The 15,958-nt window shown below is 47.4% G+C and overlaps 1 protein-coding gene across 1 annotated transcript in view; it reads left to right on the top strand.

Moving 5' to 3' along the window:
- TRIP4 (thyroid hormone receptor interactor 4) overlaps window positions 1-15,958 on the top strand; it is a 34,094-nt gene that overhangs the window by 12,233 nt on the left and 5,903 nt on the right. The window contains exon 11 of the mRNA XM_040599584.1: window positions 256-347. Coding sequence (XP_040455518.1) covers window positions 256-347 — 92 coding nt within the window. The remainder of the gene's footprint in view (window positions 1-255; window positions 348-15,958) is intronic.

The raw sequence follows: 15,958 nt of genomic DNA, 5'->3' as shown, positions 1-15,958 counted from the left end.
TGCACTATATGTTCCTCTGTCAGAATCTGACTAGGAAAAGATGTATATACAATTGCATCTCCCAACCATAGTTCTGTCATGATGAAGATCCTGAGGTGGAAAAAGAACAACAGGGTTTTAAAATAGCTGTTTGTTTTCCTGTACCTCAAAAAGTAGAATAGCATGGAGGAGAGGGAAAGGCATCTGGGGGTTAGAAGACCCCAGCTACATGTGTGGGGATGTGGTCCTGCTGAAGAGATATTTCTTTTGATGCAGATGTGGATTTTCCAAGCGATTATCCTTCGGGGTGCCTCCTAGGCTGTGTGGACATGACCGACTGTTTATCACAAGAGCAATTTAATGAGCAGGTGAGTATAGCAGATAAACCTTTACAAGCTTGTGTTAGCCAGCAAACTCTTGAAGTTGTGTAACTTCCTCCAGGAGATGCTCTAGAGAAGACATTGAATGGAGATTTTAGACTGTGTTGAGAGGAGATAAAACTATTATGCAGTTTTGTATGGCTAGAAGGAGAATATATATAGAAAATGCATTTCAGCAGGGGTGGAAGGGAGCAGTGGACTAACACAGACTAAATCCATCGTCAGCCTCTCTGCCAGTGAGGTAGTTTAGTTGAAATGAGTTTCTCACCCACTCTGAAACCCTTTTCAATAAACACTGACACCTGTTTGATTAAACCAAGACTAGCTTGAGTGACCATGCTGCAAGGGCATGACATGTCAGTCGTTGCTTCCCTTGCTGCGACTCCAGTGCATTAATGTCAATTTCTGGGTTTCATCCTCATTTGGCAAACTTGGGAGCTTACATCTTACCTGGATATGGCTTCTAAAGTGCTGATTGTTTCTCTTGAAGAAGCTTCATGGGGTTGTAATGGAAGGAATTACTCCAAGTTTTGCCTAGCCAGTCAGCAATTTTTTGCTACCCCTGGGTGTAACAATGCTGATCTTCCCATCTCAGGGAGGACTCTGGAATAGGAAGGGTCAAGTACCTGTTTGGCTGCTTTTGGAATGCAGCAAACCACTCCCGGAGCACAGCCAGCAGAGGCTTTGCAGTTATTGCAGTGATTTGTGTCGCAGAGGATATGAAGGGACCTGAAAACTCAAGACAGTGTGGAAATGTGGACCACTGCAGCAGTGGTGGTGGTGTGCCATGGGACCTTGTCCCTGGCCCTGAGGTGCCAGCAGGATCAGCTACCCTGAGGTAGCTTGGCCCAAGCAGAGGTGTCTGTAGCTGCTGGAACTGCTTGGTGCTTCTTCCTGGAGCTGGAGGTCACAGTGGCCTCACCGGTGAAAGCTGTGCTCTGGTTGGGGCACTGAGTCACCAGGAGAAGGAACTGTGGGAAAAGGTGAGCACCCTCCCACCAGGCAGGATGGACAGAAGAGCCGCAGGGTCTTCATGGAGACCCTGCAGAGAGGACATCCAGAGCCCTGAGATACAAGGGGAGAGAGGGACAGCTGGAGATTACAGTGGATCAAGACTCCCAAGGCAGTTAAGGGACATTTAAGTGGCCTTTTTCTGAATGAGGCAGGTGATTTGGTGACCAGGAACACAGGTTAAGTTTGAGGTACTGAGGCCTTCTTCACTTCAGGCTTCACCAGCAAGATCTCCCAGAGGTCTCGTGCTTAGAGGTATTGGAGAGGGACTACCCATAGTGAAGGGAGATTGAATTAGGAATCTTTTGAGAAATCTCATGCATACAAGCCTGTGGATGCTGATGGTGTGCACCCAAATGTGCCGAGTGGTACATGACTTTGTAAGGCCACTCTTACCTTGGAAAGATTATGGAGATCGGGATAGGACCCTGATAACTGTAGGGAGGTGACTTAATTACATCCATCTTTAAAAAGGGAAGGAGGGATGATCATGGACACTTCAGGTCAGCTTCACTTTTATCTGTGGGAAATTCATAGAGCGACTCCTCTTGGAAGCCAGTTTTGGACACATGGAGGAGAAGGACATTGGGAACAGCCAGTATGGATTTACCTAAGGGTAAAATCATGCTTGACTAACCCAATGACCTTCTGTGATCCAGTAGTTAGTGGTGAATATCTTTTACTTTGTACAAACTTTTAGCTTGGTCTCCTACAGCATGCATGCATGCATCCAAGATGAGGCATTATAGTCTGGGTGGGTGGACTTCAAGGGTCGACAGCTGGCTGGGTCATCGGGCTTCAAAGTGCAGTGGTGGTTGCCTCATAATCTCTTTGGAAGTGGTGTTTATCAGGGCTTTTTCCTCTAACTTCTATTTAATACATTTAGCCATGACCTGGAGGGGTAGGTGGAGTGCCCCACAATGAGTTTGCGAATGCTGCTCTTTGGGGGAGCAGTGGGTATGCTCAGCAGCAGGGCTGCCATTCAGAGGAACCTTGACAGGCTGGAGGAAAGGGCTGGAATGATATTCCTGAAGGCTCAACACCAATCCCTGCACCTGGGGTGAACTAACCCCCTGCATCAGTGCTGGGGAGTGGCTTTGCTGAAGAGGCACTGGGGATCTTGGCAGCCAGCGAGCTAACAGGAGCCCTGGCAGCAGGGAGGTCTGGTGGCATGATGGCCCACTATGGCCAGTAGAAGTAATTACTCCTCTTTGCAAACTACATCTGGAATTCTGTGGTTGCAAAAAAGATGTTGGTAAACTGCGAGTGCATCCAGTGGAGGCCACCAGGATGGTTGGGGGCTGGAGCATGTGCCCTCTGAAGAGAGGCAGGGGAAGAAGAAAGACATTCCACTTCCTGCAAGGAGATTATAGAGAGAGAGAGCCAGGCTCTTTGCTGATGTACACAGCAAGAGGATGAGAGACAATAAATTGAGAGAGGTCATAAATTGAAAGGGGAGGGTTCAATGTGACTTAAGAAAAAAATTCCCCATGAGGACAGCCAAGGAATGGAGCAGGCATTGCCTAGAGGGTTTGTGCAGTCTCTACCCATGACGATTTTTAAGATCCAACAAGACAAAGCCTCGTCTGAATTCTGTGTTGACCCTGCTTTGATCGGGAGGTTGGACTAGAGACCTCCTGAGGTCTGAGTCTGTGATGGTGTGACTGACTCCATGCCCAAAATCTGGAGCAGCAGCTTTCCTTAGGGTGTGTTTTATTAACTTACAAAGCCTATGTTGAGTACCAAGCACAGCACAGCTCTTCCTGATACCCTTTGATGCCTGTTCACTCGACTGCTTCTTGTAGGAGTCAGGTTTGGTCTATATGGGAATCACCAGACCATGTAAATCACCAGACCATGTAGGGCTTGATAGTGAACCAAGACCATCTTGTGAGATGGAATAAATGGATTCCTTGGGATAGAGGAGGAGGACACACCAGGCTGCTGGGCATCTTCTTTCCATGAAGGGTTGGAGAGGCATCAGCAGCTGCGGGCTGTTTCTTGTGAAGTGCTTTCCTAGCTTTCCCAAACCCTGTGAGGTTTTTTAGCAGAGAGAGATACCTTGAAACTAGAGATAAAGAGTATTTCTGATGAGGTTGCGTCTCTTAGTCATGGGCAGAAAGCGGAGGAGGTTGGAGTACGAGCAGCAGAGGGAGCTTTGAGACTGGAATACAATGGAATCTGCAGGAGTATTTGGCCTTGGATGGGAGCAAGCCTTGGGAGGGAGAAGAGGAAAGGACACTGGGGCTAGTGTAGGGTGTTTCTTCGGTAGCATCCACTAATATGCAGTTTGGTCTTAAATGGAGATACTCGCCCCTTCTACCACTGCCTGTAACAGTGGTGGAAAAGTACGTCCTGGTCTCTTGCAAACTTTTCTCTTTAACAATTCCTTTTTTTTCTTCATGGGTATGTTCTTCAGGCATTGGTAAAATGGCTGCAACTTTACAATAGCTTCTTGCAATCTGGAAATTGTGTTGTAGATAACTAGCTTTTAGTCTTCCCATAGAGGAGCCTCACAATTTGCTATGTTCTCTATAAATTCCTCCCAGTTTGCTGGCACTGCTTGGCCACAGAGGCACTAAAGGAAGGGTAGTGTATTCCAGGAGCACTCTTTCTCAGACCTATTGGCAAGAGACTTACCTCTGTTCTCAGTGCCATGGCACTTCTTTTATATTTCACTGGCTTTTTGCTGCTCCCATATTCCAAACTATTTATAATTCCCAACTTGTTGCCTTTTTACAGTGATTTTGTCCATTTTCCCCCCAGGATTGCTTTATGCAGTGTTCATTTCCCTAGCTTGTAAGATCGAATTCAGAGATCTGAGCATCTTTCTGAAGTTGTTTTATGAGGAAATGTAGGTTTTTGTGGACTGTCATGAGCAGCAAGTGCATCTAAAGGAAGCTGAGATTAATTTAATTGCAAATGCTAGCAAGATGAAGAAGTGTGCGCTGCCAGCTCCGATATCTGTGTTGGATTTTGCTGGGAGTAGGAAATCCCTGTTGCTCATGCTGATGATTCAGTCCAGGTTCATCAGCAGCCAGCATCAAAGCCACTTGTCAGCAGTGTAATCCAGCCATTGCTCAGTGTACAAAGACTCCTTCTAGCTTCAGGGGGAGAGGGAAGGGAAGATGATGTGGTTTTGCCACTTATTGTGTGCAAAAAACATTGACTGTTCTCTAAAGATCTGCAATACGTTAGCAAGCGAGGTAGTGTGATACAGCAGCAGAGACCTCTTGGAGACTAAGCCACTGCAGAGCTCTTTTTGGGCTCTGTGCTTTGACCCTCTTCACCAACTTGTATTTGAAGCTTCTGCATTTTCCAGAAGAAATCATGTCACAAGTGCAGGGCAAGCCACATTTACAGATTACACCCACCACCCAAAGATGAAATGGTTCTCTGTCTTGCTTATTGTCTTTTGGTGGTGGTCCTGCCTTTTCCAGCAGCCATGGAAGATTGTTTTGACTCTTGTGACCATTTGTTCCTGTAGGCAAGGGAGACTCTTCCTGGTCTGTCCCTCCTCAATCCTTTTGATGCTGTCACCCACTCCCTATTCAGTATCATCTGCAGATTTAATTCCGTTGCTATTTGCATCCTCTCTCAGGTTGCTAATGAAGATGTTAGTGGCACCCTGTTGGTATTTTTCTATCATTATCCTCATTTAACTTATATATATATAAAATTGTGCTCAATAAAAACAAGATCAAGTAGTGATGGTCCATTTTGTTGGATGCTGCACCAACAGACTTGGACCAAGTCCCTGCCCCAAGAGCTTGCGTTATCGTTAGGGACTGGTTATTTATCTGCATTATAATCAGACATGTAAGTCTGGCCTTGCATAACCCCTTCAGAGGGGTCAGTCTTGCAGCTCTGCCCTACATAAAATATTTGAAACCCAACTGATGTTATTGAAGTGGTTTGCAGATCTTCAGGGCTGTGTGAGAAGTGATGGCAGTACAGGATCTTGTGTGCAGTAGCTGGTGGGGAGCAGAGGAAGAGCAGAGAAGAGATGTCCTTGTGATTAAAATCAGCATCACATCAGATGACATTGCCCTAATCCCAGCTGTGCTACTTCATGAACTAGTTAAATCCATTCCTCTGGGTCTCTTTTCCACATGGAAAATAGAGCAGTGCTTCCCTGGCAGAGGTTATTTACACCTAACTTTACTGCTCAAAGCTGTGATCTTTGGACTGAAGCTGGCCTAGGATGTCAGGTAGAAAACTCCACCCCAGGTATAGAGTGTCACCTGCTTTGTTCACAGGGGACTGAAGGAAAAGCTGCTTTCTGAATTCAGCCCTGCTGCTCAGAGCGGGTGGTTGGTTGCTGCCAGGAGATCCCTCTGTGTGGCTCTTAAATCTCAGTATTTCCAGTTGAGCTTTGCGCATCTTGCACCTCCTCAGAGCGTGTTCTGGGCTCATTTCCTTCTCTTCATGGCAGCCACCCAAAAAGCCTTGGTTGAGACCAGAATGATTGCTTTGTTATGCATTTCGGCGCTAAAGGTGACCTGGAAACTTTTTTCCCCCTGTTGAGATCTGAGCGTTGACGGCGGCTTTTCCTTGCTCTGGGGCTGACGTCACCAACACCTTGAGCAGAGCAAGGAGCTGCCTTTCTTTTCCTGCATGAGGTGTCGGTGACTTCAGCAGTGCTCACTGGGGAAACATGGGATGGTGCAGGCAGGGCTTGGCAAGAGTCTAAAGTAAGCAGGGAAGTATTTACATTTATGCTGTTTTAATGTGCTCTGAAGTCCATGTTCATTTTGCTAATGACTTTGATCTGAGAGACTATTACTTTAACTGGAAAAAAGAACATTTCCGCTGCTGCTATTTTAGTAGTTGATAGGTGTGTTTGGACTTACTTTGAATGCAAGCATGCACACATGCCAATATCTAGATGTAGCTATTATCTCGGGCTGAAATATTGGATAATTATGTTTGACGGGAGTAAAGTGTTTATTTTTCATTTCTAGGTGATCACTTAATGTCCTAAATCTGCACAAGGGAGCATGTCTAAGCTATTTTTGTGCCATGAGATTGCAACTATCATTTAAATAGGCTCCATTTTTCCCTCTCAGGAAATTTGCATTTAATCTCTTGCCCTCCTCTTCCCTCCCCAGTGAAAATAACAGCAAAAAACCCAAAAGAGACTCAGGTGCCAAGCATACATAAAGGACTCGCTTTAAATTCTCAAATAGGAGTGAGGAATAAGGGTAGAAATTTTCTATATTTAGACTCCAGAAGGTGCCTGTTTAGATTATCTCCAAATAAAGGGACAATAGCCCCTTGGTAATAATTTCCTAAGAAAGAAGTTAATGAGAGGGAGAAACACAAACATATACTTTGATGTGTACTTCGAACAACAGTATAAATATGTAGAGAGTTTTTGTGAGGACCTTCTCCCTAAAGTATAGGTTTCCTAGTCTAGGCTTGGAGCAAGACAAATGCTTGTTTGTGCAGTGCTGTGGCTTTACTGGCACCTTTGCTCCCCCCCCCCCCCCCAGTGGGATATTTACCTTTTCATTCCTGAGGCTTACTTACTGCACCTCAACCGATGAATGATTTTTAGCAGGGTTTTGAAGGCTAGATCAGATATGCTTCCTTCTGCAGCAATCTACGTGGCTGTTAATGATTGCAGCTGATGAAAAGTCTTTGAACTTTACAGGTTCTTTGAATTCTCCTTAGCTGAATTTGTCTTTTGCGTGTAGCCTGATGCCAGATCAAGTGGTACTAGGCATTAGTCTGGCTTGCAGGGACCTACGGGTGATGCAGCTCTTTATTCGGTTTCTTACCGCATAAAGCCCCCTTGGTTCGTGGTTCTAGGAGCACAGCAGAGCAGGCATGCAGCTGGTTTGGATTATAGACGGTAAGAGTCTGGGGAGTTTTTCCTTATGTGAAGTGCTATGGTTTTCATCAGAGACTCTTCTAAGGCTCCAGCTGACTTACATAAGCCAGCAGGTTTACTGAGGCCACTGCTCAGTCTGTTAAGATGAAGGAGAGATTGTCACTTGATGATGATTAATTTAGGAATGCATTAACATGCCAAAGAAATCGAATGATAGAGGCTAGCTTGCCCTCTCCTCTGGTTTCCTAGACCCTGGGGAAAAAAACAAGCCAAGGCTGAAGCATATGACTTAATTAATGATGACTGTGGACTTAGCCTCTGCTACCATTTGAGCAAACCAGTCAGGGGTTCTTTTTCTCTTCTTTCAGATGTGGTCACTGATACTTGCTGCCTTCTTGGTGTTTGGGTTTTTATTTAATCTTGAAACTGAGGGTTAGGTAAAACTGACCTTGAGCTGCTGCTCAGGTGCCCCATACCCTCTCTGTCCAGTTGTAGCTCCACCAGGTTGAGCCTTGACTACCCTTTAGGTGGTGACCCCAAATGATGGGGGAGCTGGAAGCTATAAAATACAACCACTGCGGTAAATGTATGAATGCTGAAGGACTGTGCTTGCTTAAGCTTTCATCAGCATGTCATCGATTTCATAACCCTGAACAGACCGGTCGCTCAGATGCGTATCCTGGCTCTGCCACACGTTGGGCTGTGAGAAAACCCATCATGCTGGTGGGATTGAATCAACAGCTGGAAGCAGCCAACAGCATCGTGCCTCCTTGGGGAGTAGCAGCAAGGGTCTGTGTGGGGGGTGGTGGCTGCCGAAGTAAACCAGGGCAGGCATGCAGATGCCTTATCTGCACAAGGCTGGGTTCACCAGAGTTAGGTTTTTTCCAAAGTTCAGTTGATCTCCGTCACCTGCTGTGCTCGGCTGTGCTATTTTACCCCTTTGCTTTGCAAGTCTTGGTCTATGAAAGGACTTTATGAAGCTGATTGAAGCTGTCTGACTGTATCTGGCAGGGTGCAGGCACTGTGAGCTGCTTGAACTAGAAGCAGGTGCCCTGGTTTCCCCTGGTCTCCTCCTCCCCATTGCCTCTTCCCTCCTCCTTGCCAGGCCTTGTCAGACAGCGTGGGCAGTGGGGCTGCTTTGCAGCAGAGGTTAGGCCTGCCTCTGCTGTCCCTTGGTACAGCAGAATGAAAACTGCTTTTTCAGCTGAGCCTAGTACACTACTGAGCATTTTTCCAAGTCCACCCAGTTTCCCCCCGACGGTTGTTAGGCACTCTATAAATGTCTCAAGCCCTTCTTGCCCTGCTTCCAGGGTTTACCGTGGGCAGGTGTTTTCTCAGGCTGGGATTTGAGCCACAGAAGGGTGTTGGTGGCTGTAAGTCCTGTGATGCCAGTTCAGGAAGAGCAGGGGGGGTGCAGTGTGCCTAGTGTTTGCTGGCATCACTGAGTCCTCTGGGTCTCTCTGCAGACTCGAGCCCTGGCAGAATGCTGAGCGTTTTAAAATCTGAGTACACTAGCACAAGTTTGAATATTAAATCTACATTTCAAAGTCCTGTTATTTCTTACTACATTTTTATTGCTTCCCCTGCCCTTTGAATCCAAGTACAGTTTGTGGTGTAGGAACACGATGAGAGCTGGGCTCAAGGCTGGGATGTGGAGAATACCCACCAGATGGATCCGACTGGCTGGGGGAAGGATCCTGTGGCGATCCCAGCCTGCTGTGTCTGGATCTGATTGTGTACCAGCTAAGCGTGCAAGGGGCAGAGCAGGCAAGGACTGACAGGCATCATGTGGGAAGAAGGGGAAAGGAAGGCAGGCTAGCAAAATTCCTTGTGCATCCTCTCAAAGGGAGCCTATGCCAGCACATGATCTGCCAGCAGCAGATGTAAGCTCTCAAAAACAGCAGGGAGGATGTTGACTGCAACAATGCATCAAGGCTGCGGTTTGTAACCTCAATAGTAAGGCAGTTAACTTTTTTTTTTTTTTTAACAAAGACATTTTGATTGCCAAATCCATAACCATTAGCAGCTGTGGTTTCGAGCTGTTCCTTCCTCACGCGTTGCAGTCTAGACCTGACAGGCTTTCAAACAAAAGTTTGGCTGCCGGCTTTTGTTTGTGTTTCTTTGTGATCCTGCTTTTATTCTTTTTGCCTGTTCTGTTGATTCGGATTGAATGTTGATGCATATTGCTTTTCTAACTCACCGACTCAGCCTCTGTGGAGTGGTTTATCTGCATCCATGTGGTCTTCTGGGCCCGAGGGCAGTGTGTAGAGTTTCTCGGGTGCATGTTCACATGTTTCTGCCTCAGGCTAGAAAATTTGGCATTTCTAGAAAGTTGAATCTGCTTTGGGTTTTTTTAGGAAAAAGTTATGCTTCTCACGGGCAAAAGGCTGACTGGCCTGTGCTAAGGCAGAGGGAACGAGTCCTTAAAAGATGATGCTTGAAAGCATGCTTGAATTTGAAAGTGTGATGGAAGACCACGTCATGAGGGGAGATCAAATGTTGAAGTGAGGCACTTGGTGCTCTGCAGGCTCTTCACAAAACCGGGGGTCTGAATCAGGAGAAGGTGACACAGAACAGCGGCAAAACTGGATTTCCTGGCTCAGGTGATGGCTTCTGTTGCCAGTTGGGTGTCACCTTTGGTTTGAATGTGCTCTGGAGCACTTCGAGGTGAAGGTCGAGTTGGAAAAATTGGCTAGATAATCCCCAAAAGTGGATGTACTTGTAAACAGGCGATGTAGACTACCACTGTTAGAACAACAGATGGGGAAACGATGCTTCAACACCACTCTCCTTGGAAAAGCAACAAGGACGGATGTGGCTTAGGCACAGTGGTTCCTGAAGGCTGCTCCTGCAGACTGTGAGAGGAATAGAACTTTTTTTTTTTTCCTTTTGATATGAAGTAACTCCTACCTGCAGATGGACCACAGAGCCAGTAACTGAGCTCCAAGCACTGGATCAATTTTTGCTGTAGCTATACCCCAGCAGGTCTGTGGGGTAGCTGCGGGCAGGAACCAGGGTTACTACTGGTGGTGCCGGAACTGGAATCGGGGAGCTTGCCCGATGCCCACAACTGGATAATCATCATCTTTCTAATTTTTGATGGCTCCATTTTTCCTGTTTCCCTGTATCTGTGTTACTGGCATTGCTGCAAATGCCCCTCTTTGGCTGTGGCACCCCTGTTGCTCACCAGAAACTCTTGACTTTCTTTTCCCTTTTGCAAACCACTAAAGAAACATTTTCTAGCTGGATGGTGAGCAATTTCCCTCCGGAGAGGAGGAGAAAATGGCTGTTTAGTAGTTAATTACCTGTTATGTTGGTCTGACAGCTATGAAGCTTATGAGGCATGAAAGAAGAGTGGATCAGCCTTTCCCACAAATCACTGAGAAAACGGGGTGAAGGAAGTTGTGCCTGGCTCCCAGGGGGATGCCTCTCATCCCACTCCTCTCCTTTGCACATGGCCCTGGGGCTTCTCCTAACGCCTGGGGAAGAGCCTAGTGCATGTTTTTGCCTGCTGGAGAAAGCTGATTTATTGCCACTGCTTGTTACAGCAGCCCTGCTCTTTCAGAGGGGACGCAGTCTCTGCCAAGATTATTTTTTTTTCCCTTTGAATGCATTTTACGGTGAGCTCTCTTGCCAACACATGGGCTCTGCTTGCTTTTATTCTTTCCAGACAGCATTGCTTTCCAGTGCTGCCTCTTTTATTTCGAAGGTCTTGGAGAGCAGTGGGGAAGTGAAGGCTGGAGCTGGTGTCCTGGCCCAGTGCTGCCTGGCAGTGAGCTGTATTTCCCCTGTTGTTCACCGAGGAGACATGCCAGGAAAATGATTCAACCCTTTCCATTATTAACCTTGCAGAACATCTCTACCACCTCCTTGCCATTCGGTGCCCATGCCCCAAGGCCACCACCCTGGCAGCTCTAAGATGGAGAGGATGGTGGTGACCCAACAGAGGACTACAGGTTCCAGCGTGCAATTCTCTGCCACACTCTGGCTAACCGAGATGCGCACTGGGGCTGTGCACTCGCACGCTCAATGGGCAAGAAGAGCAGAGGAGAGCTCAGGCTGCATTGCAGGGCTCTGTAGGCCAGCATGTATAAAACGCCGGGGCCATTCCCAGCCGGTGTTAGCATTTGGTCTCTTGCACTGCATTTACTTGTGTCCTTTTGTGTCTGGAGACCTTAATGAGAGCAAAAGATGCTCTTGAAAGGTCGTTAACGAAGCTGCTGGGGAGTGTTTTGGCTTTGTGCTGCGTGGAGCTGCTGCTCCGTTGCATGTGGTGCCTTTGTTCCTTCCTTGGATGCACCAGAGCAGAGCTCATCTTGTTAGTGATGGTTTGGCTCCCTCCCGGCATGTTTTGCTTCGGCTCTTTCAGTTCCCCTGCCTTTGGTTCATGTGAACATGGCTTATTGGGGAGGGGTGAAGAAATCAAGGGGCTCAGGACAGCCCTTCTCTGTGTTTGTTTTTTTTTTTTTTTTCTACTGCTGAGACAGAATTGGGACAAGCTAAGGGTCCCGAGCTCTGCATTGTTACCAGCAATGCTGGGCAAGCCTGCATGGCCCCTGCATCCTGCTGCAGGCTTTACCCAAATCAGAAAAACAAAAATACTTACTTTAACAGATTTGGAGTGGGGGGAATTAGCAGGACTTTTTGTTTTTCTCAAGTGTCAGAGAAGGTGAGTTTGTGTCTCTCTTGGCTCCAAGCTGGCTTGTCCCCTCCTTTGCTCTTTTGCTGTGGGCTGTGGAGTGGGGAGACTGACAGCCCTGCTGCTATTTCTGGTGGTGATGAGCTGGTGATGGGAGATGAGGGATAGTGAAAACAAAGTGTAGGGAACATTCATTAGCAATTATCCCTGCTTGCAGCTTGCTTGGGGTGGCTGTTGGGGACATCTGATAGCCACTTAATATATGTTCAAAGCGCTAGCTCCAGAGTCAGGGTGAATGTGAGGGTGGGTCTGACGGCCAGTTTTTGGAGGAGCTCAGTGCTCAGCTCCCTTTTCCAGCTTGTACTCAGATGCTACATTTAACCTCAAGCTCTTTCTGTGTGTTAAGCTGCCTTCCCCCCTGCCTCCCCCCGCTAATCTCTTCACAGCTAGGGTCTTACAAACCTGTTAGCAGCAAACTGGAGCCCAACCAGCGTGGTCGCAGAGATGGGTCGAGCAGGGAGGGTGGTGGTTGCGTGGATGCCAATGTATGGAGAGTATACGTGGGGTTTTTGACTGTGTGAAGCAGTGGGCTGGAGCAGCAGTTGGTAAGCTGTGCCTGCTGTTCGCAGCCCACGGAGCCCACCGTCCTCCAAACTGTCTCGTTGCAAGCCTGCTACAAGGTGGCAGAAGGTCTGAAAGGAGGCTGAATCATTCTTTTTTTTTTTTTACACCATAGTTATATTGCATAAGCCCTCTCCTTCAAGCTTTCCTGCTCCTCTGCAGGATTGGAGGAGGGTGGGTTTTCTTCTTCAGGGACAACCTGGCCTCTGGACTATATTTGCTGTAGAAAGCCTTTTTAACCATCTTCTCCTAAATGCTAACTTGCTTCCTAGTAGAGGCAGTGTCAAAGCCTGGAGTACTGGCACCTGTCTTATTTACACCCTCAAGATTATAATGATGAGTGCCATTGAAATTAAGAAGGAACATCTCCCATCAGACTCCTGGCTGGTTTTGATTCTTGGTCTCCAGTAGAGAGGGAGAGTGTTTCTCTCCAAGATGACCTTTTATTTAAAAAACTGCTGTTGCAGATCCTCTTTACTGGGGATACGCTCTGCCTTCTCTCTCTGGCTCAGTAGATGTGCCTTTTGGACTTTTACTACAAGTCTCAGACAGTGGTTGCTGTCTTGTGGGGTGTAGCAGTTGGGAGTAAGTTTGTTCTCCCTCTGCTAAACTTACCACGTTGCAAATTGTAGAGTGATTTGGCTGAAGTCTTACAGCAGCGACATTGAGAAATTAGGTTTTTTACTTGTTAGACACTTGGGCAGCTTTGGAAAATGTAATGGGGACAAGAACGTGTTTGGTGTTTTGGTGGCAGCATCTCTGCTGAGACCAGAAGCCAGCTGAGTAGCTGCCAATAGGAGAGGCATCTTTGGCACAGGGCAGGTAGGTACCGATGTCCTAGCTAAGCTGCAGAAAGAGCCACAGAGGTGGAGGAGTGCTGCCATTCAGATGCTGTCTGTCTTGGTCCTGTTATGACCAGAGCAGATAGCGTAGATACAGTTGGTGGTGGCTAAGGTGATGTTGCTCATGGTGGTCATGCATGACATTAAGAGCAAGCACTGTTTAAGGGACTAAATAACAACGAATTTTGGGAAGGAAATACTAACAGCTCCAGTGACCTCTAGGGAATAAGGTCCATGGAGGTGGTTTCTAAATGTGAAATATTGGCAGCTAGTTATAGGTGTGCTGGGGAGAGGCTGTGGTCATGGTCCTCATGATGTGTGGCAAAATCATATCTGGCTGTTTCTCTATTCAGTTTGCAGGCAGTGGTTTCAAGGGTGCAGCAGGCACATCTAATTTTTTGCTGCTCTCCAAGAGGAGTCTCTGTTCCTACCAGCCCCTGGCCACACGCTCCTGCTGTTCACCTGCTTCGCTGGACCCTTCTTTGAGCAGTTTGGTCCATTAACCTGGCAGAAAACTGACTTTACCCAAAAACTCCCTAAATTTCTGCAGGTGAATGAGGAGAATTAACTTGTGGCAGGGACTGGGGGAAGAGGGGAGCCTGGACATTAGATTGGCTCAGCATCTTGTGGGAGCTCAGTCTCATCTCTCCACCTGGGAGCATCTTGTCTCTAGGCAGAGGAAAGGGTTACAGCTTTTTCTCACCTCTGGCAGGCAGGAATATTCTGCTTTTGTTGTTTACCAGGATGGGATAAGATGTTTCCCTACAATAGGAAGCCTTAAATGTAGCAGCTTGATAAGAGGCTCCTTCCCTGCCTCCCAGGAGTGAGATGCCAGAGGAAGGACCAAGGCTTTTAAAATGTAAGACGTGAACAGATTTGGCACACATACAGAAATGTACCCTGTGAGCAAAGATAAAAGGCTGCAGTGTGGAAGTGTAAACCCAAGTCACAGCTGTGGCATCCGCCTCAGCCTTGGGATTGGATTGAGCTGGAAGCTTTTGGAGCTGAAGGTTTGATCCTGGTTTTGGATGAAAGCTGTCAGTGGAGAAACCAACCTGACTGTTGCTTTTACTGCTGATGCCAGGGTGCTTGTTAAGGGAATGTTCCTTGTGTGGGGGATTGTAAGGTGTGTGTGTGGGGGGGACATGGTGATGTCCAGGTCCACCTAGGAGATGGTGTCTGAGGAGATAGAGGAAGCAGCTGTATTCCAGGCAGCAAGACCTCTATGGCACACTGGTTCCAGACACACAACCTGGTTGAAGAAGCCACTGGTTGAACCGTATGTAGTAGAGTGGGGATGGACTATCTCTGCGACCAGATTTGGATGGTGACTTACACCCCACTGCTTTATGGTGTGACCTTCAGAGGCTGTGCTATTGTGGGAGCTGCAGAGTAGGTCAGGTCCTCTGGCTGCAGAGCGGCCACTAGTCACCCGCGTGATGCTGAGAGCAATAAGGCAGTGCCAGCATTTTGCACTTACCAGGCGTTGGTGGGGGATATTCACGTTGGCTTTTTCTAACCTTCCAAGATCCTCCTTCCCTGCAAATGGGAAATGAAAATCCTTGGCATTGACATGGAGCAGTGGAAGCAAGTCAAGTAACGTGGCTCAGCCAAAAAAAAAAAAAAAAGGAGGAAGAAACCTGTCCAACCCCAGATTGGTACAGCAGGGTGTCCGCGTGCAATGCAGATCAGTGTGGCTCTTTCTCCTCCAGCGCGGGTGTTGTACAGAGCAGCTAAGTGCACGTACATCTCTCTCTCTCTCTTGCTCGGTGAACAGCTCTTACACGTTGTTGTAAAATGAGAGGGGCTGGAAATGCTTTCTCCGGTTGATCCAATCCTAGTGTAAGGCTTCTGTAAATATCCCCTAACTGCTGGCAATGCTGCCAAACCCTGCTACAGCACAGGGAGGGTGGGTTGCTCCCTGCTTCCCTCTCCATGCCCAGCTGTTCCAGGGCAAAACCAAACTCATCTTGGCAGGTCAGTAAGAGCTTTTCAAACACTCAGCCTAGGAGTCATTTGTTAGTAACAAATGGGGGATTTGCCAGGACACGCTGCTCCATCTGGTCTGGCATCCTGTCCCCTACAGCAGCCTTGACAGATCTGCTTGAGAAAGGCAGGGGAGAAAAGGAAAAAAAAAAAAAAAAAAGCAGCAGTTTTTCCCATGGAAGAAAAAAAAACCACTTTGGCAGTCTGTTTGAACAGGGTTTCCTGGGCTGGAGCACCTTCATGGCATGCTGTCACCTCTGACCCTGTCAACACAGCATTGTAGCTAATGGAGAATCTGAAGTGATGGTTGACATATGCATTTTTTTATTACTGTCTTGCATTTCACTTCTAAACACCAGTGAGGCTGAGCTGCATCCAGAGGACCTTGGTGCACTTCCCTCATTGAGTGTTTTTTTTCTCTCCTTTTTCTCCCCATGGTTAATGAGAGAAACAATCTGTTTATTCTCTCCCTATTAAAATTCCCCTGTGTCTTCATCACAGTGAAATCTCTCTGTAGACTCCATGTTTGCAGACAGCCTTGTGTGGAGATGGCTGGCTTCTCCAAGCCATCAGCTTGGTGTGTTGCAAGCATTTTTCTGTTGCTTGCCCTTTACATTCAGAGGAATCTCAAGGGCTGTGTCCCCCACAGCAGGATGGTGCCCAT

The sequence above is a fragment of the Falco naumanni genome, chromosome 7, assembly GCF_017639655.2.
Source record: "Falco naumanni isolate bFalNau1 chromosome 7, bFalNau1.pat, whole genome shotgun sequence".
In the NCBI taxonomy this organism is placed as follows: domain Eukaryota; kingdom Metazoa; phylum Chordata; class Aves; order Falconiformes; family Falconidae; genus Falco; species Falco naumanni.
Note: the sequence above shows the minus strand (reverse complement) of the source record. Positions and strands in the feature narration are given on the sequence as shown.